This window comes from Rhinolophus sinicus, chromosome 13 (genome assembly GCF_057876585.1).
Source record: "Rhinolophus sinicus isolate RSI-liver-muscle chromosome 13, RSI-T2T, whole genome shotgun sequence".
NCBI classification, from domain to species: domain Eukaryota; kingdom Metazoa; phylum Chordata; class Mammalia; order Chiroptera; family Rhinolophidae; genus Rhinolophus; species Rhinolophus sinicus.
In genome coordinates, this window is record NC_142513.1 from 38,191,294 (window position 1) to 38,212,770 (window position 21,477).

The following is a 21,477-nucleotide window of genomic DNA, read 5'->3' on the forward strand; positions in this document are numbered from 1 at the left end:
ATACAGCTTTGTCATTTCTTAAAATGTGCATACATTTTTTTGGCACCCTCTGTATATATATGACCAAAATGTAATCAAACAATACGGTGAATGTTTAAATTTAAAAAAAATTTATTACAGTAACAGACTCATTGCCATGAATCCCCCTCAGAATACTCCCCCTCACTTTGAACACACTTATTCCATTATTCTTGCCACTTTCTGAAGCAGTTCTGGAAGTTCTCTTTCGTGAGTGTCTTTAGTTGTGCTGTCATGGCTGCCTGGATTTCCTAAATCATTTTGATTTTGGGGAAGAGCCAGAAGTCTCACTGTGTCAGATCTGGTAAATAAGGGAGATGAGGACACACCGTAATGTTTTTATTTGACAGAAATTGCTGGACCAGAAGCCATGTGTGACATGGAGCCTTTCCACTTTGATCACAAAATATGGTCAATGCAGCTGCCGAGTGCCATCCAATGGAAAGGCAGGGATCTTCAATACAGGAAGCAGCATGTTGAAACTTAGTAACAGTGTGTGACAAGTTTCAGCCTTTTCGGTGCAGTCAGTCGAGTGTGAGCTATGGTTGAGAGAAGGTGTGTTTTAAAGTGTGCCGTAAATCATCCATCATGACAATACTCCATGTCACACATCACTTCTGGTATATGGCAATTTCTGTCAAATAAAAACATTACGGTATGTCCTCATCTACCTTATTCACCAGATCTGGCGCCATGTGACTTCATCACAATGACAGATAAACATTTTGAATCTATTCAGGACATTCAGACAGCCATGACAGGGCAACTAAAGACACTCATGAAAGAGGACTTCCAGAACGGCTCCAGAAAGTGGCAAGAACGATGGGATAAGTGTGTTCAAAGCGAGGGGGAGTATTTCGAAGGGGATTAATGACAGTGTGTCTTTTACTGTAATAATTTTTTTTATTTAAACATTCACTGTATTGTTTGATCACACCTTCTATATATCCAAGAGGTTAGCCAAACACAAATACTTAAAAGTCATTAGGAATTCTTACTACATCAAAAGTCTTAAAAATCTGAGTAACTTTGACCATAGTATGTAAGTAGCATGTGGAGGAATTTATTTCATTTCAAAGTGCATAGCAAAGAATGGCTTGCTTTAGTTGGTGGTTAAAAATACAGGAGCTTTTTATTTAAATGGAGGTTTAGTTACATGGGAAGTATTAATAGATGTTTTGTGAAAGCAGCAATAATCAGTCCTGTCACATACATTGTAATATTTTCCAAGCAAGATTCAAAGACTCTGTTAATGATTCCTGCTGTCCCCCATTTCCTATGGCCACACCCAGGGATGTGAGACCAGAGGAAATGCACACTGAGACCAAAGGAAATGGACACTGAGACTGAGTTGACCACCAAAACCTCATTGATATGTGGAAACATTCAAAGATTTATTGACCAAAATCATTGATATCATAAGCCAACATTTACTCTTTCATTTTCACCCCCTTCTTCTCATCTATCTCAATGGACAGAGAATCTAAAAGGCCAGGCTTCACGTGGCCTACCCTTTGAGAAACTGTCTTAATTTGGGTTCCTCAGAAGCAGACCCTGAGGGAAAGATTGGGTACCCATCATTTATCTGAGAGGTAATTCCAGGAGCATTGGTAGGGAAGGTGGGGGTGATACAGGGAAAGAAACAGAGCCAATAAAGCTGTGTAATGAGCAAGTTATGACTCTGCACAAACTGGGCTCAGTCCTGCTAAAGGTCCTCTGAGAGACTGAGGAACTAACCTATGAACTGTTGATACAAAGGATGGGCCAACTGAGGGACTCATCCACCTTCTCCTATGCCTCAGTGGCTGAGGGTCGCTCCTAGGGTACTAATGCCCACACTTCTGGACTATGCCTCCCGCGGATCATACATGTTTCCACAGCCAGAGAAGCTGCCAGTGTGCTCAGTATGACTACATGACCTTGGGCGCTGCCCAGGAAAAATGGACGCGGCACCAACATCAAGTGTGAAGTGACCATCTTTACCCAGAGACAGTGGTTTTGTGTCTGTCTCCTGGGAGACAGAGATTCTCGACTATCCTTCGGAGGTGAAGAAGGAGCCATGGACATAAAAGACACTACTCCGCCTATATCTGCCACACAGATAGATGGTAGGGTTCTGAAGTCATTTAACCTCACCAAGAGTGAGTTTCGTCACTGGCAAAGAGAGGGGGTTGGACTGGGTCATTTCTGGGGGTAAAACCAATAACCACAGGTTCTGAGGTTCCTGCAAGTTAGTGCAAGGACCTCTCCATCTCACTGCATTTACATGGTGTGTTGGTTATTTCTGCTACATCCGAGTACTGCTTGAACTGTTCTTCACCCATATGTTTCTTCAAATTGATTCATTCTTATTTGCATGTATTTAAAAAGTAACTTTTAAATGTCACCTGCTATAGGAAAAAGGTAATCATAAAAATAAATTTACAACTATTAATATTAAAAAGTTGTTCTTCCATATACCATCGAAGACTATCTCCCTTTCCACCAGGGTTAGGCACTCTACACTATGGAAAAAACTAAGCTGCCATCCGTCGCATGAAGTGCTTAATAATAACTATGACAGGCAAGTCACAAACATTATTATATCATTTAATTCTCACTAGGAACACAGACAGATATCCCCTGCTATGGTGGTGGGAACAATTATTATTCCCATTTCACAGATTAAGAAGCTGAGGCTCAGGGAGGTGAGGCAATTCACCCAAATTCTCATAGATACTCAGCAATAGTGTGAAGGGTTCTGTTAATAGGTCACACACCTTTAGGGATAGCATAGCTCACTGTGGGCAAAAGCGTCTTTCCCTAGACTAGGGAACACTGATGCCCTGTGCTGGCCCTCGCCCATGTTCTAGGTAGTATCTTTCCCTAGAACCTTCATAACATTCTCATAGGACTGATACTTCAATTGTCCACACAATATCACATTAAGGTGTTACACTCATGTTCTCAGGAGGGTGAAATGATCAAATGCCTTTCCTTTATTTTTCTTTTTTTTTTTTAATTTTATTTTATTAAATTTATTGGGGTGACAATTGTTAGTAAAATTACATAGATTTCAGGTGTACAATTCTGTATTACATCATCTATAAATCCCATTGTGTGTTCATCACCCAGAGTCAGTTCTCCTTCCATCACCATATATTCGATCCCCCTTACCCTCATCTCCCACCCCCCACCCCACACCCCCCTTACCCTCTGGCAACCACTTTATTTTTCATAACCTCTTATTTTTCTACTGAGAACATGTGTTGCTTTTCTACTGAGAATATGTGTTGTCTAGTAATAAGAGAAAACAAACAGAAGTTTTGAGCTTGTTTTTAAATTCAGTGTCACTTTCTACCGAAGGTAAAAAGAGGGACTACATTTTTTCTCCCTCTTCTTTGAGGAGGACACACAATGGCACTGGGTGAGTGACAACCTTATATGTTAGTCCAGAGAGAGCTCTGCTTGCAGTGAGGACAAATACTCACAAACCAAAACATGGTGATGTTAGGAGAGGCTAGACTGGCAAGTAAGTGAAGGGTGTCAGGTACCTACATCCCTGAAGGTGGTGTTCTGTGGGCAGGAGGGTTGCCCCATCTGGCAGCCTGGGATCGCCATCAAAAAGAATGGGATGAACTACAAGTGTCAGCAGAACAGCTGGGTGATGTCAGATGCTAATAAGCCCCAATCCCAAGCTCAGACTTCCAACAGGCATGGGCCATAGCAACCATCAACACAAGGTCAATTACTGAACCTGTGAGCTTACGGCTCCTGAAGCACACTCTCGCCACCACCTTTGTGTTTACATCTGGGGTGCTAATATGTTCCAGTTGGCCTGAGACAATCCCAGTATCTATCAAACAACCTGTGTAATTATTCACAGCACCTCTTTTCACACAATTCATTTTCTGCTCACACAGAGAAGGACTCAGAAGTATCAGGCAGTAGGTAACACAGACAAAGCAAAATTCAGTTTCCCCAAATTGTAGTTCTGACTTTCCCACCAATTACCAGAATAATTGCAGACAACTGAGGTTGGACAAAGCCACAGAAAGCAAGTATCGTGAGCTATTCCTGAAGGTCTGAAGTAGTTGACTGGAGTTCCATGTGGAGAAGGAACACATCTGGGCACAGCAGGGAAGGGTGTTGTGCTTTATCAGCAATTCTGATGAGGTTATGGGCAGGGCAGGAGGGGAGAGGAAGAAGGCAGCCATGTGCCCTGAATAAACAACGCTTCAACTAAACAGTCTCCATGGGTCCCTGAGCTCTGAAATGATCAGGAAAGGATAATGTTTACAGTTATTTGCCATCCCTGGTTTGTCCAACTACCTCTGTGGTCCAGGATTATTCTGTTAATTGGTAGTTAGGTTCTTCTGTCTACAGCAGAAAATCCAATCTGTCAGGATGGTGATAGAGGACCAGACGAAGGAAGGTGCCCCTGCAAAGAACAACTCCACACAAACTCTGCAGGAGGGTCTCCAGCAAGAAGCTAAGAATCCCTGGTGCCCATATGTGGCTATTTTGAGAATGAGGAGCTTGAGGGGAAATGGAAGTTTCTTCCTCTGCTCCCTTGAATTTCTCTGGGAAGAATAATCTTAAAACTTTTAGACAACAGGATAGATGTATCATTGCATCCAAATACGCACTGCCCAAAGCAAGTGCCCTCCTAAGTTTGGTGTCTGGGACCAGGATGTCTGAATAGCAAAACAACTCCAGTCACAGTAATGCTGGCATGTTTTGATAGCCCAGCACAAGCAATAAATTTAATAATCTAGGTTCTCTCCCACACCCTGTATCTTGTGGTAAGGCGTATGTGTCTGGCTGTGTGAATTCACACAAAGATTTAGTTGAAATCACAAAGTCAAGAAAGAGAGTGACCATAAAAGAAATAGGTGAATCCTGAAAATAACACAAAGAAGGGGTGTGAAAAACACTCACCACAGCCATCTAGTTCAATCCTGTCATTAATCTACTCAAAATCAAAGACTTGTTCAGCTCACCTTATTAAGCCGCTCAAGCATTTCTTTTAGCAGCAGTCGACCTTCACATTCCTTTTCATACCTGCAAATTGGACATATAAGCCAGAGATGAGTGGCTTCCATGATTCCACACGTGTTGATCACACAATCCGCATTAAATTTAATATGAGATGAGTTCTGTGCTCGCTCTTCAATGAGCAGTTCCTAATCTGAAAGCAGGTGCTAATGCTGCATTTTCAAGTCCATTGCCTCCCAACCTCTTTTACATCATGACACACACAGAAAGTGCCAACATGGGTACCATACATGGGGTACTTGGGAGCGGTAAGTGGAACTGGAGTCTCCCAGCCTGGAGGCCCAGCCCCAAGGCCCAACACCTCCCTCCCAGCCACCCAAGGGTGAGGGAATCACATCTTGGCACACCTATAACTCAAGTACAGCAGTAGCACAGACACTGGGAAGCTGCCCTCTGCATGATCCACGGCAAACACCACTAACCTGACTTTGTTTGGACTTCCTATACTATTGTATTTATTGACATGTGGCCATGTTTCTGGATTATGCCATTTAATGCTCACAAAACCTTGGGGAAAAGCAGCTATTGTTGCCATGGAAGGGTTTCAGAACAGGCTTCCCCAAAATGTGCCACTCTGGCATTTGAGTTGTCCTGAGTTAAAAGCAAGCAAGACCCTGAGAGCTCATGAGAAACTTTTACCTCTCCTGAAAGAATTTAAATTAGGGGCCTTGCCTGTAATAAGAGCTTTCACCAGAAATCACTTTTTATGACCTATCTATACGGCAGGGCAAACTTCTAATTACTGAGCGTCTGCTCTTCTTATCATCCTGCAATGACCCTCTAAAGCCCCAAGGTGCCTCTGAATGTCATATATACATCATTTCCCTGTCTTTGACCCTCTCAGGTATGTGAGGTTCCCATCTGTACATATGTAATTAAATTTGGTTATTTTCTCTTGTTAATCTGTTTCATGTAGATTTAATTATTAGACCATCCAAATGAACCTAGTAGGATAGAGGAAAATTTCTTCCTCCCCCTTACCCCCACATGTGGTTGGAAAACTGGACCAAAGTGAGGTTGAGAAACTGGCCCAAAGCCTCAGGCAGATGCTCCCAGCACATCACCCTCATCCTGGCAGCATCACCCCTGCACACCAATAGGCCTGCTCTGGGATGGCGGGCAGAGCAGGCTGGATGGGCCAGAGAGTCAGTGCCCCTGGCAGGAAGGTGAGTGGGTGCATAAATACCCCAGCTTTCTTGCCCTCATCTGGGACAGGTGAGGTGTGTCCTGCACTCCACAGTTCAGTCCCAGTTGCCACAGGGGTGACCTTCTGGATAATGCACCGTTAGCTACCTTTCCTTCCAGCCTCACTTCCTCACTCCCCAGTCCATGCTCCCTGAGGTCACCTCCCAAATAGGCTACCTGCCCTCAAATCTCTGTCCCAGGCTCCACTTCAGGAGGACTCCAAACTAAGAGAGGTGAGAAGTCAGAGAAAAACATAGTCACATTAGTTTTATATTTCACACCAGGATGTCACATTTAGAAGTCTCTTTTGCATGTAGCTCTAATGGAGCTAGAAATTTTTTTAATGGTTAATTAGCTTTGAGATTAAAACTGTTAACAAAATTTAATTATCTCACTGCTTTTTCCTGCTAGAAACATCTAAGAATTTCTGTAGCTTAAAAACAAGTCACTGATATGTGGTATATGAACCAAAAACAACAAAAGTACAAGACAAATAAATGAAAAACAAAAACTCATAGACACAGACAATAGTTTGGTGGGTAAGGGGGGTGGGGGGTGGGGGGTGGTAGATAAGGGTAAAGAGGATCAAATATATGGTGACGGAAGGAGAACTGACTCTGGGTGATGAACACACAATGGGATTTATAGATGATGTAATTGTACACCTGAAATCTATGTAACTTACTAACAATTGTCACCCCAATAAACTTTAATTTAAAAAAAACAAGTTTGATAAACAACATATTAATGTGATTTTAATGCTATAGTAAAAATCTAGATATTAAAGACAAATGACTTCATTATAAAATATTCATGATAAAACATTCATATATATTCATATAAGTGAATGTGTAAGTGAATTCATAAAGTGAAAAAAAACTTTGGCTTCAATTATCTGATTTTTCCACATTATTTTGGTTTTTAGCAATTTGGATAATTACTATATTCACCATTGTATTTTGATAGGGGTTTTTTTGTTTATTTTTATTTAGTTTTATTGTCTTTGACATTCTGCAGACCTGATTTTGAAATTATTCAACTATCTAAGTAGAGAATATGCCTGACAAGGCTGCATATACCTTCCCATATCTGTATAATCTTCACCTGCTTTGGCTAGCCATTAACTTACCTTTGGAATGTGAAACCAAACTTGTGTGTGTATACCCATCTATGTGGATGGGTATGGTTTTTATAATTTTTCAAATCCCACTACCCCAGTCAGAATATCAAATTTCTCCAAGGGGGTAATGGGAGGGAATAAATGAATGGGAATTATTAAATAAATCACGGAGCCTGAAGGGACTGCTCCATGATGGACATATAACTCAGAAGCAAGTGAAATGAAGAAAACTCAATATAGCCATTCCTTCAATGAGGGCTTAAGGGAGTCATGCTTGCCCAGCAAAATCACAGTAGATTGTGGCCTAATGACCACATGAAGGCATTTGGAGATCTAGGGAATCCTGCTGGCCCATGGAGCTGGGTATCTGAGCCAGCGTACACTTCCCTTTGCTTTAGAGAACATTAGCTGCATTTGAATGCGGTCCTAGGTCCTACCACTGGGTGTTACTCTGCAAGAGTCCAAGAATGGCTTCTCTCCAAGACATAGTAGCCTAGAGAGAGTATGGGCCCAATGCAAGAAAACCCGAGATCAAATCCTGCCGAATACCCTTTCCAAGCCTCAGTTTTCCCATGAAGGGCTATAACAGGTGGATTTTCAGGTCCCTTCTTCCAGCTCCAAATCTGTTCCTATGGGTCAAAATCAGAAAGAGAAGGGCTGATAGGAATGCAATCAATGATTATGATCTGATAAATACAAGTATGCTCAGTAAACAATGTTAAATAACCAGCCCAAGATTCAGACTGAGAATGTGGAACTCAGAGAACACATTTGAAGAAAACCTCTGGCTACCCTAGACCAGGGACTCCCAAACCCTAGACCTGGCTGTTCACTGGACTTAACAGAGGGGCTCATAAAAACTGAAATTCTTGGTTGAGGTCCAGAGTGAGGCCTGGACATCTGTATTTTTAAATTGATTTATATATTTTTTAAAGGAATGAATCTCTTACATCAGGGGTGTCCAAACTTTTTTCAACGTTTTTTACCAAGGGCCACATGCGTAAAATACACAAACAGCCGGGCCACTCACTCGAGGTGAAGTACGTATTGCCTCACCTGGTTTATTTAAATAAACTAAATATATTTTTGGAATTTGCTGCAGGCCAATTAAAAATGGATTGCGGGCCGCAGCTGGCCCGTGGGCCGCAGTTTGGACACCCCTGTCTTACATAGTTAAACAATTATTTTTAATGACATAAAGATGTTCAGTTAAAAGTCTCCCTCCCACCTCTGTCTTCCATTGCCCAGTTCCTACTCCTTTATCCCCTATGTGTGTGTGTAGGTTTTGTGTGTGTGTGCTATGTCCTCTTTTTCCTCATGCAAGCAAAAAATTTCTACTCTTCCCCCTTTCTTTTTAAAATAAATGATAATAAAACACTATTCTTGTTTTCTACAATTGCATAGTACCCCACTGTATGAATGAAGCGGTCTTATAACCTGTCCTCTATTAATAGACATTTAGGGGGGTTCCAGGCTTTTGCTATTGCAGATCATACGGCAGTGCATATCCTCGTAGGCATGCTACTTGACACCTGCTGGAATATCATAGAGTAAATTCCTTGAAATGGCCCTGCTGAGTCAAAGAGCACACACATTTATAACTTGGAAAGATGTTGACAAATTACTAAGCATCCTTTTCTTTTCAATAGCTGATTTTAACCCATTATTCAATCTGTCGAAATGGGGGACCATGACCTGGACCAGGGCCTCTGAAACTTCAGTGTTCAACTTCTTAAACTACAAATCACTTTAGGGGTCTTGTTAAAATGCAGCTTCTGATTCAGGAGCTCTGGGGTGAGCCCAAGAGTGTCCATTTCTAACAAGCTCCTGGGTGATACCAATGCTGCCAGTAGATGGACTGCAGTTTGAGTAGCAAAACCCTAGAAAACATACATTGAAAGAATTTCCACGTTTTGCTGCGATGCAGTGAAGACGATTAAACTTAGCATGCCCAGCACTTCAATCCAGTCCCAGTATAGCAATTCACCAGCTGAATGACCGTGCCTCGAAACCCTACATATTCAGAGGCTCAGTTTCCTCATCTGTTAAATAGATGCAAGCAGTACCATCTATAACAGGATGAGGCTGTAGGATAAAATCATATTAATATATCTCAAAAATATTGTGCTGAGCAAAAGAAGCCAGACACATAAGACACCTAAGAGACATATTCCATTCTTGTTAAATACTGGAACAAGCAAAATTAATCCATGATGATAGAAATAAGAACACTGGGTGCTACTGGGGTTTGTTTGTTTGTTTGTTTGTTTGTTTGTTTGTTTGGACTGGTAACCAAAGATTGAGAGGGAAAGGGCTGGAAGGAACTTTCTAGGATAGAGGAAATATCTTGCTTGTTTTGGTAGTTGTGTGAGTATATACATTTGTCAAAACTCATTGAACTGTGTACTTAAAATCTGTGCATATTATTGTATGTTAACTATACCCTAAATTTAAAATACATTAAAAGTAAATGATACCATTTCATGTAAACTGTGAAGTGCCATCAGAATGGAAGCTACTCTTATCTTAGGTAAATGTACCACATGTGTGCCTTCTGCAAAGATGAAGTCATCGTTCGCTGGGGGACCGGAGACGGCCCTTCGACATGGGTGGCAGCCTGCTCTCGGATTCAGGCCGCGGAGGCCGCCCCCTCCCAGCTCAGTTTCCGCCCGCAGCCGTCGCTTACTTGCTCCTGAATTCGTACAGCGCGCACTGCGCCTCTGCGCACTGGCGCTCCAGCCGAGCGTGCTCCGCCGCCAGATCCCCGGTGTGCAGGCGGTTACCCTCTACGTGGCGGGCAAAGGCATCCTCCCGGCCGGCCAGCTCGCCCAGACGCTGGAAGGCATCCAGCTGTAGCCGAAGGACGGCGTGGCGCTGCTGGAGCGCGCGAGCCCGCTGGACGTGGGCGGCCAAGCGCTCGCCGAGCCCCTGCAGCGCCGCGAGGCCGGACGCCTCGGCCTGGCCTTTGGCCAAGCAGTCCGGCACCTCCTCTGCTCGCTTGTACTGCTCCTTGTGGGTCTGGAAGACGTAGCTGTGCCGGTACATGGCTCCTCTGCGGGCAGGTGCGCCCAAAGCCAGCTCCAAAGGGGCCCCTCGCGGAGGCAGCAGCCCGCTAAATGAACATCCGAGGCCCTGGCACGCTAGCTGCTAGGACGTTCCAGAGCTGATCAGCTATTGGGCTCAACACGGTGCCCAGGCTCGGGGAGAATAAAAGGGCAGCAGGCCTGCTTTTGTGAGCTAGATTAGCGGTCCATACAACTCTGGAGGTTGGAAGGTTAAACTGGGCAATGAGGTTTTTGTTCTGTGATTGTTAAAGTCTGTTGCTGTGTGATGAATGGAGGGTCAGGAGGACAAGAGAGGCGTGACTTTGTTTTGACTGGTTACACTGGAATTGTGAAGGAAGCCCAAGGGAGTTTGTTCAACTTGAACTAGCTAAAGCGCCCAAAGCCCTCTCGCTTTGTCTCTTTCCTTTTCAGTCAAGCTGTCAATTGCAGAATTTTTTAACAATACATTTTTTTTTTCTGATTATGCAGTTCTTTTTCATAAACACAGTGTAACTTGGCGTTTAGGAACCCTCGTGGTAGGGCTTCTTAAGCATGGGTACAAAACAAAATGCCGCATCTCAGTAAATTGTGAGGTGTGTTACAAGTAGTAAGCTCTTACTAACACTAGTATATTTGTGAAGAATCTACGCTTTGTACAAAATTTAGGAAACCGATGCACTGTTATCATTATAATGTCACCCTTGCTTTCCTGGATTCTGGTATGCTTTCTGGACTGGTAAAAACAAGTAGAGCTCTGTCAGCACATTGGCATAATAGATTCTTTGCACTAAAGAAAAAAATATTTACAGCCTAAGATTTAATAAATTGGCCAACTCTCAGAGAATATAAAAGAAGTTTTTGGCCACCATGTTTCATTTTAATGTGTATTATGGAAATAATAAAGCTAGGCTTTGACAAATTTAAAAGTAAATTGTGGATGTTGAAAGAAATTAATATCATTTGATAAGAATGTTCCTAAATATATTTTGTCATATTTCCAATTTTAAAAATCATTATCAAAAGGCTATTTTCATAAAAATAAGGATAAGTAGTACCATGTAATTAACAAGTATATGGATTGTATGTAATTATACTATATATTAAAGTCATGGTTATCAAAGATCAACAGATTTTTGCTGGGTTTATTAGGGTTTACTCTTACTATTAAAAGACCATATGATAATTGATTCAGCCTGGAATGAAGCTATGTAAGGTCCTAAATTGTGCTGATGGTGTGATTATTATTCCACTTTCTTTTGTTAGGCCATTTAAAAATAGACTTTATGATCAAGTCAAGGAGAGCCACATGACTATATCTGCAGGTACACATATAACATGCTGATGGCATGGTAAATTGGTTTCAGGTTTTCTAGAAAGCAAACCAATGTAGAACAAGGGTTATAAAGTCATTCATTCCCTATGACATCATGTATCAGTTAGGTATCACTACAGAACAAACTGACCCCAAAACTAAGTGGCATATAAGAAATATTTATCTCTACACTCCCAGGTCTGCTGATCAGCTGGATAGCTGTCCTTCAAGCTGCAGTTCTTCTGCTCAGCTGAAGCAGGTCTGCTCCGAATGTCTCTCATCCTCCTAGAACTACCAGTGACAGAAGGACAAGAGCATGTCCAGCCACACAAGCTCTTTCCAAGCCTTTGTCTGCATCATGTCCACTAACGTCTCATTGGTTAAAGAAAATCACACAGCCACAGCCAAAGTCAGGGAACAGGTATGGCCCACCCCGAGACCATGGCAAGGGTGTGGGTATATAACTCTATCACACTGGAGTGAAGAATGGGAACCAACAAGTCAGTCTACCACACATAGTAATTCCATTTGAGAAAAATATATCCCAGAAACATAACAAAGGAAAAAAGATAATTTAATCCAGTAGAATAGAACACACAGAAAATATCCACTCCTAAAGCATAGTCTCAGGGAGATAAATATTGAACAAGGTCAAGTCCCAGTCCTCAAGGTACAAGAGACAAATCCCTACCCAACTAATGAAAACACAAGGAAATCTGGGATAAGTTCTAAAATAGAGATCTTAACAAAATGCTGTTATGTATCAAAGAAACCATAGTGTGTGGGTTGGTAGAGAAGTTAGACTTCCAGACATAACAGCATAAATGAGGTGAGAGAGCACTTGGTGTAAGGTGCATCATGAACCATGTGCTCCCCAAACATGGGGAGGCTGAACTGAGGAGGGCATGGTGTTGTGCGGGAGACCCTGCTCGCTCCGCCATTTGTCGTGTGGGGTGGCCGGCAGGGTCTCTGGTCCTGCTCCACACATAAGAACGCAGGATATGGCTAGGCCAAAAAGGAACACCCATGGAGCCATAGGTAGAGGAGTCATACCACTATAGTCTCACTGGAGGCTGGAGTCACACGACCTGCAACCTGCTGTCCGCTTCTCTGCCTGCCAACCAAACGACTCACTCTTGACTCTCGACTCGACTCTCCAGTGCAGCCGGGCAGTTATATCAGTGGCAAATTGGCTAACTGGTTATAGCTGATGGTCAATTAGCCACAGCTGACGGCCATCTACTACCTGAACCAGCACCTTTCCACGTGAGGCCAAGAGCCTGGAAACTACTCTCTGGGACTCTGTCCCCACACTCCACCCTTACAGGGTCTTGCCTCACAATTTACGTGACAAGCATCTTCCGTGAGGGTCCCTGTGTCACATTAGCCTACAAGCACCTACGGACGGAAAGAAACAGTAGTCTTGGGAACCAACAATGGCAAATCCCTTCCATATGGGAGGATATATGCTAGCTTTCTTGTCCTGGAAAGGAGGGTCACTGCCACTGGAAACCTTTCCTGGTTTGTGGTACCAGACTCTTATGGCATTGCTTGGGGTCCCTTGCGTAGTTTCAACATGTAACAGAACGGGGACCCCATACTAGGCCATAGTGAGAGCACATAGGTTCCCCGCAAAATCATCCCGGTATCGGGACCTCCATTACTAGTCATTAGCCGTGGCCACTCAGCCACTAACCCTGGTATAACTTGCAAATCATGAGTCAAACCAGCCCCCCATGGGGCTATCAGGCCCAACTAGCGACAGTGGGGACTTTTGACCTCCCAGGGCCAACTCCATTGCTGCCGTTCCCCTGCTTTCAAGCATGTGGGTACTGACAGCAAAATGTTTCTATTTTTGCCATAGCCTGGCTTTAACAGAGTCTCACTTGTGGTAACTTGTAATTGAATGGGAGCTGCCATCCGATGTAGCGGAGCTTCTACTGGTGCGGGTCCTCCCTTCCGTGGTCTCTCATTCAGGATTCTCAAGACGTCCCAGAGACGCAAGGCCCAGTCACGCATCGTGGGAGGGTGTTTTGACACCCAGAGGCCTTGCTTCAAAAGGCCGTTGTAGCGTTCAATCATGCCAGCTGCTTGTGAGTTATACAGGGTATGAAACAACCATTGTACATCCATCCTGGCAGCCAGCTCTACACTTCTTGCCCCATAAAATGGGTACCCCTGTCACTTTCAATGACTTGGGGGTGACGACAGAGGGCACACAGCCGTGTAAGAGCGACCAGGGTATGCCGCTGATCCACAGCCAGACACAGCCAAGCAAACATCAACCCCGTAGCAGTGTCCACTGCTGTGAATGCATACATCACATTGCAGGCCTTAGAAAGGGGTCCAATATAATCCACTTGCCAGCGAGTGAGGGGCACCTTCCCTCACGTAATCTGCTGTGTCTCCCAGGGGAGCCTCCTCCTTTGGGGGCTGTTCTGGGCACAGACGACACAATCATAGCAGGCATCTGCTATCTCCTGCCATTTCAAAGGCAGACCCCAGGGCCTGCTCACCTGCCACATAGTTCGGCTTCCAGCGTGCTGCAATTTCCTACACAGCCAATGGGCCACATCAGTGGCACGAGCCCATTCTAAATATCGGACCCGTGCTAGGGCATCTGCTTCATCATTACCTGGGGACACTAAGGGGGAGTGACCTGTGACACGCATTAGGGTCACCTCCTTTCTTTGCCCTAGGTCCCAGAGGTCCTGCCACATGGCTTGACCCCGCAGTGTACGGTGTCCTATCAACCAGTTTTGGTGTTTCCATGTAGGGAGCCACAACATTAGGCCCCGGAACACCGCCCAGCTGTCAGTACAAATAACTAGGGGCCCAGGCTCATGGCTGATTACCATCCACACAGCCCGTAGCTCAGCCCACTGGCTACTCTGGCCCGTCCCAGTATCAAACCAAATGGTGTCTGTTTTGGGCTGCACACCAATAGCCGTCCAAACGGCTGCAGCCCCACGGCCAGAACCATCGGTAAACCAGGCATCCTCAGGTACTGGGGACTGTCCTGCTTTGTAGGGCGAGGGCTCCAAGTCCTCCCCTCTAGGCAGAGTACTTGGCTCAGCCTGGGCTACAAGCTCCACAGGCCCCAGGACCTGTTGTAGCTCTGTGCTCAAAGGGCTTGAACTAAGGATGCAACGTTGCTCCAAGTAGGCACCCCACTTGGCGAGGGTGGTGGTCTGTGCCACCCCCGTTTTGGGTCCCTGGGTCCATGTACGGACCCACCCATGGATGGGATAGGCTGTGCAAACCAACACCTGTGCCGTCCCTGTGATGGCTTCTGTGGCCACTGGGGCTGTGTACACAGCAGCCAGCTGTTTCTCTATTAGAGAGTAGCGAACCTCTGCTCCTTTCCATAATTGGGACCAAAATCCCACTGGCAACCAGAGACGTTCCTGTCATTGCCAGAGGCCCCAACCGTACCCCTCTTGGTTACATGAACATCAAGTTCAAATGGGCGGCCGGGGTCCACTACTTGCAGAGCTTGTGCCTGCTGCACTGCCCGTTTCGTGGCATCAAAGGCTTGCTCTATACCCTCTGTCCAATCCCATGAGGCCCCGTTTTTTATCATGTTATACAAGGGCCTTGCAATTTGTGCTAAATGGGGTACAAACACCCACCAATATCCTAGCAGACCCAAATACATCTGCAGTTGGGAGACCTCAGTCGGTCGGGGAAAGGCTTGTATTTTGTCAATAATTGATTCAGGTATGACCTTTGTCTTACCCGACCACACAACACACAAAATCTTGATGGATAAGCCAGGGCCTTGGACCTTTTCCTCATTCACCACCCAGCCGCGTGACTTCAGGTGGCAGAGAAGAGAGGGAGCTGCTTGCTCTAAATCTAAAAGAGAATCAGATGTTAATAAAATATCATCGACATAATGAAACAAGGCCACAGAGGACGGGTGATCCCACTGTGCCAAATCCTTGGCTACAAGCCCATGGCAGATAGTGGGGCTGTGCAAGTATCTTTGCGGAAGGACTTGAAAAGTCCACTGCCACCCGTCCCAAGTAAAAGCAAACTGCTCTTGACACTCGGAGGGTGGTGAGCACGCCCGCATGGTGAACAGGAGATGTCCTGAGTTCAAGGTCATCAGGCACAGCCAAGTGCAGAATACAGCCACACTGAAATATGGAGCTTAAGGGAGCGGTTGAAGAGCAAAGGCTGAGCTGTATGCTCCTGCATTTCCCATTCACCATTTCATTCCCAGGATGCTAGTCACCTGGCATACATTCCCCCAAGCAGGAGAGTCTGTAGAGAAAGTGAATGACTTCAGAGATAAATGTCTCCATTTAGTACTTGTAAGGGTGAAATTCAGGGAATCAACACAGTTAGACTTAGCTTGTTTGCAGTTTAACTCACCACATACGTAGCTCACTATCTAGCCACCTGTAATTAGACTTAGTTTGCAGTTTGGTCCATCCTGATAATCAGCGGTTTTCTTTGCTTCTCCCCTCACTGATTAACCTAAGAACTCTGTTCTGTTCCCTTTCTCAAGGTTACCCATACCTCATTAATCCATTTAATTAATAGAATCCTAACCTGGAAAGGGCAATTTCTTAATCCTCAGGTGCCCGGACACCAGAATCCAATTTGCAATTCCCTTGCGGTTTTCACTGGTGATGCATAAAGTCCCAGGCAGCGGTGGCCAAGTCCAGAGTCCAGAGATAACATTATCTTAAAACAGACCAGACCCCAGGAAGCGATGTCAGCCCTCAGACCTACCTGACTGACTCCCCCTTTCCTATATAAGAAAAAGCTAACTTGAAGTTAGATGTAGCTGTCCACTCTAAGACTCTGCCCCTGATACTCCCCACCTCCCTCTCCCCGGGTGTTTCTCTCCGGGACAGCCATCTTACCTAGACACTGCCACCAGCATTCTCTCTCTGCCCAAACTTCACTAAAACTTTCTTTGTTCTCCCACTTTTCTGAGTCTTGTGAATTCTTTCACTTCCTGAGAATGACCAGGGGTTAATTCTACGCCAGTACAGTACTGAATTTGGAATGTTGACTGATTGACTTTTGGTTCAAACATGGAACATGGTTGTGTGGTCCAAGGTAATTCAAACCCAAGCCATTGATCATGAGACTAAGACCCATCTTATAATAAAGTTTTATTTGTTACAACATAGGATTTTTAAATCTCTCTTTTTCACTTAGATTTTTGTTTTCAAAACTGAGTGTTTTTTTCACAATGCAATTTATAGATGATGTATTATAGAATTTTACACTTGAAACCTATACAATTTTACCAACCAGTCACCCCAATAAATTTAATTTTAAAAATTAAAGAAATAAAAATGGTAATACACTTCATTTTTCCCCAAAATTACAAATTCTATAAGATTTGCATAAATTGCATTGTCCTATACCAGGACAATTGTGCTATCATGCTATCCTGCATCTTTTGATGCTATTAAAAGTGTAAATGTTTCTTATTAGAATTTCACTATAATTATAGAGTTTTCATAACCTATGAGAAGAGATTAAGTTGGTATAGTTAGCTCTTCTCTGTGGTTTGTGACTTTGGAAACTGCTGTTAAATTCTGTGTTTTAACAGGCTATAAAACCTGAAACCAGGGCTAACCCACAGCTGGATTTCCTTGCAAATTGGTAATCTTAATGTGGGTTCCCCCAAAGCAAACCTGAGACAGAGTTAAAAGGCAAAGAGTTTATTTGGGAGGTAATCCCAGGAAGCCCCTCTGTAGGGAGATTGGAGGGAGAGAGGAAAGGCGAAGCAGGGTTTGTGGTAACATGCAAGTTTCCATGGTAGAGAAATGCAGTTTAATCCTGCTGGAGATTCTGCTGGAGACAGCTTAGAGCAGGTACCTTAGGGCTATCCCACCCAAGGGAGAGGGACCTGGAGATTCCCTCCCACTCCCACTGGTTGAGGGCTGATCTCAGGGGCACTTCCAACCTGCCATTGGAGGGCAGAGTAGGCTCTGCATGGATGCTGAATGGCCAGAGGAAGCCCTGTGGGAAAGAGATACAGCTGCTGGCAGTGGGAAGAGGGGCCAGAAAAAATAGCAATGGTTGATGCTCAAGGGTGTAGTCAGAGTGTCCACAGTGGCTCCTACAACAGTTAAAGGAACAGCAGTGCTCATTGCTCCTCCCACTCCCGACATGGCTCCCAGATTTCCTGGACTCACTTTTCCTGTTAAACAGATAGAAACAGGAATGCATGTATGCACTATACACTTCTACAAACTTCACAGAAGAATCAAAATATCCATATACAAGGTAAAACAATTAAGTTCTCAAACTCATCCTAGAAAAAGTGCTCCATACCTCATTGCTGAATATCACTATGGTCACCTTCGAAGTACTCCCCTTGGGAAGCTGTGCACCAATGCTAGTCCACCCTTCAAAGCAATTTTGGAACTCTTTTTCTGGAATGGCCATCAGAGCTGTTGTCATATTACCATCGATGTCCTGAATGTCATCAAAATATCTTCCTTTCAATATTTCCTTTATCTTCGGGTAAAGAAAGAAGTCATTGGAGCCAGATCAGGTGAGTAGAGAGGGTGTTCCAATACAGTTATTTGTTTACTGGCTAAAAACTCCCTCACAGACAGTGCCGTGTGAGCTGGTGCATTGTCGTGATGCAAGAGTCATGAATTGTTGGCAAACAGTTCAGATTGTCTAACTTTTTCACGTAGCCTTTTCAGCACTTCCAAACAGTAAAGTTGGTTAACTGTTTGTCCAGTCTGGTCCAAATTCATAATGAATAATCCCTCTGATATCAAAAAAACATCATTGCAACAAGTTCAAAAACTTAATTGTCAGTTCTTTGTATGTTAGCATTTTCCTTCTTGTTAAGATCAATAAAAATTAAGTATCATCTACTCTAATCATTCTGCTTTTGTTTTTCAAATATTTTAGAATACTTTGTGTAACTTGCCTTTTAATCAAAATCATAGATATAGTTTTTATAGGCTCCACTTGTTTTAATTCAAGCATTATCTTCATTCTAATTATTCTATGCTTAAATTAAAACATGTTATTCCAATGTGGTCAGTTCCACAGACTGGCTCCTGTGTTCCAGCAATGTCCCTAATGCTCTAAAAAGCATTCTTGCTTTCTAGAAACAAGACATTCTAGACACATCTGCTTTTTTCATGCCCCAACATATGGAAGCAACTTCCATCAGAGGTCTTCTTTCTTTAGGTAAAGAACTGTTTTGAGGGCAATATCTGGGCACTTTGGATGCATATACAAGTCAGTGGTAGATATGAGTCCTGCTGCGGCATTAGCTACTTTTAAAAGGGATGGAGAGTAGATCCTAAGATTTTTTATCACAAATTAAAAAGCAATTTTTTCATATCAATATGAGATGATGGATGTTGACTAAATTTATTGTGGTAATCACTTCACAATATATGTAAGTCAAATTATTATACTGTATACCTTACTTATACAGTGCTATATATATATATATATATATATATATATATATATATATATATATATATCACTATATATATATAGCACTATATATATAGTGCTATATATATTTGCAATTATATATCTATACTATACTATATATAGTGCTATATATATATTTGCAATTATATATCAATAGAATTGCAAAATAAAAGAGATTGATTTAGGATATATAAGAATTTATCCAGTTACTGATATGTATTAATTTACTCTACTGTTCTTATAGTATGTGGATCCATTGGGCATTAATAATTTCTACTAATCTAAGTCTCTAAAGGAAAAAAAAATGAAAATGACAAATGAACTGCTGGATTTTAACATGCAGAAATGAGTATTAGGGTAGGTTATACATTTCTCTTAGAAAGTTTGAGGAGATTAATGATAAGTGCCTAGACAAATAAGCAAACAAAAAAGATAATTTGTAACTCCAGGAAAAACAAAAAATTGAGGAGGAAATGCAATAACAAGTACCCTACTTGACTCAGTGGAAAAACCATACATAAAACGGCCCTGTTGATGAAACACTAATTATTGGTTTATCAAAAAACTGATAAATAATTAGGAGTATGGGGGTGGTAGTGAGAAGGGTATATATGTAAAAAAAATTCATTCTTCTTCTTTCATAGTAGAAAGATAATACATAATGTCTACAATAATGTCTATAATAAACCAAAAAATAACAGCATTATTTTATTGCAGAATATAGAGTTATAGAGTATTTAATATTTAATATAGAGTCAAATTCCCAGGATTAAAAATGATTAGCTCTTGGCAGAGCAGAGGGATAGAGAAGAACAGAGAAGGGAGAAACAGGACAGAAAACTGCTTTTCCATCATAAAATTAAACTTTATAATATTATTTGACTATATATTTATATATTACCTTGATAAAAAAATTAAAATTAGAAACAAAAATAAAGCAGGCTGGTGAAACAGGCTAGTTTATACTGCAATAACAAACAATGCCCCAATATCAGGGGTTTAAAACAACAAAGTTTGATTTATCACTCATGGTACATACCTATGTAAAATTCTCTGGGGCCTTTGCTCCATGTCATCCTAACTCCAGCATACAGGCTATTAGAGTAGCCACCATCTTAGACATTGCTGGTCATCATAGAAAAAAGTTAGAGCATGCACTGGCTTATAAAGTTTTCACTCAATTACATACAATTGACCAAAGCAAGTCACATGGCCCCATGTAACTTCCCAGTACACTGGGAAATGCAATTCTGCCAGGTGCCTGGAAGGTGCAAGAGTGGCCATATTTGTCAACAATCTTAATGACTATACCTCTGGTGGGAGATTATTCAGTAGGAATAGAGATCATACATATGAGGAAGAAATTGCCACTGAACAAAAGTATTAACTCGAGAGACATGTAGAGATAAAATCAACAGGACTTGATAAATAATCAGATATGGAAGCGTTACATTAGATACAGTTGAATGGCACTATTTTGGGGGTGGAGCTGGGAAATGGGTGTTGTGACAGTCAGAAAGCCCTGAGATTAAATTCTGGGCCCATCATTTTAGTAAGTGATTTAACTAATCTGCTCCCAGTAGGGGCACTGGTAAAATGAGAGTAATCACTTACATAATAGGGTCACCATACATCTCGGTTTACCTGAGACAATCTACGTTTACACCTTTGTCATAGAGTAAACATGGAGAGCACCCTCTTTCACTTTCAAGAGTTTCTTGGTTTGTCTGAGAAGGATATAGCATTTCTTATTCTGCCTGTGTAACCTGAATGTATGGCCTGAATTTAATCATAAAGAAACATCCAGACAAACCCCAAATAAGAAACATTCTATTAATAAAAACAGAAGGGGATGATATTCTTTAAAATGTTAATATTATAAAAGAAAAAGAGACGCTATGAAAATGTTCCAGATTAAAGGAGACTAAAGAGACATGACATCTAAACGCAACACAGATCCTAGGCTGGATCCTGTGCTGGAGGAGAAAATAATGCTATATAGGTCATCGCTAGATCCATTGACAAAAATGGAAAATGTACAGTAGATTAGATAAAAGAATTGTATCACTGTTAAATTTACTGAAGTTCACAACTATACTACAATCAAGTAAAATATCTTTATTCTTAGAAAATATACTCTGAACTATCTAGAGGTAAAACCCATGATGTATGCAACTTATTCTCAAATGATTCTGAAAACAACGTGACATGTATCAACACAAACATAAATATAAAAATGTGTGGAGAGAAAGGAAATGGAGCAAAGTAGTAACAATAGATAAATCTGGATAAAGCATATATGGGTGTTGTTTGTACTC

At 42.5% G+C, this 21,477-nt stretch overlaps 1 protein-coding gene across 1 annotated transcript in view; it reads right to left on the bottom strand.

Annotated features, from left to right (window-relative positions):
- Positions 1–11,424, bottom strand: part of BFSP1 (beaded filament structural protein 1) — a 52,528-nt gene extending 41,104 nt beyond the window's left edge. Inside the window, exons 1-2 of the mRNA XM_074317555.2 lie at positions 10,047–11,424; positions 5,001–5,061 (exon numbers count right to left, since the gene is read on the bottom strand). Coding sequence (XP_074173656.2) covers positions 5,001–5,061; positions 10,047–10,405 — 420 coding nt within the window. The 5' untranslated portion in view covers positions 10,406–11,424. The remainder of the gene's footprint in view (positions 1–5,000; positions 5,062–10,046) is intronic.
- Positions 11,425–21,477: the final 10,053 nt, after the last annotated feature.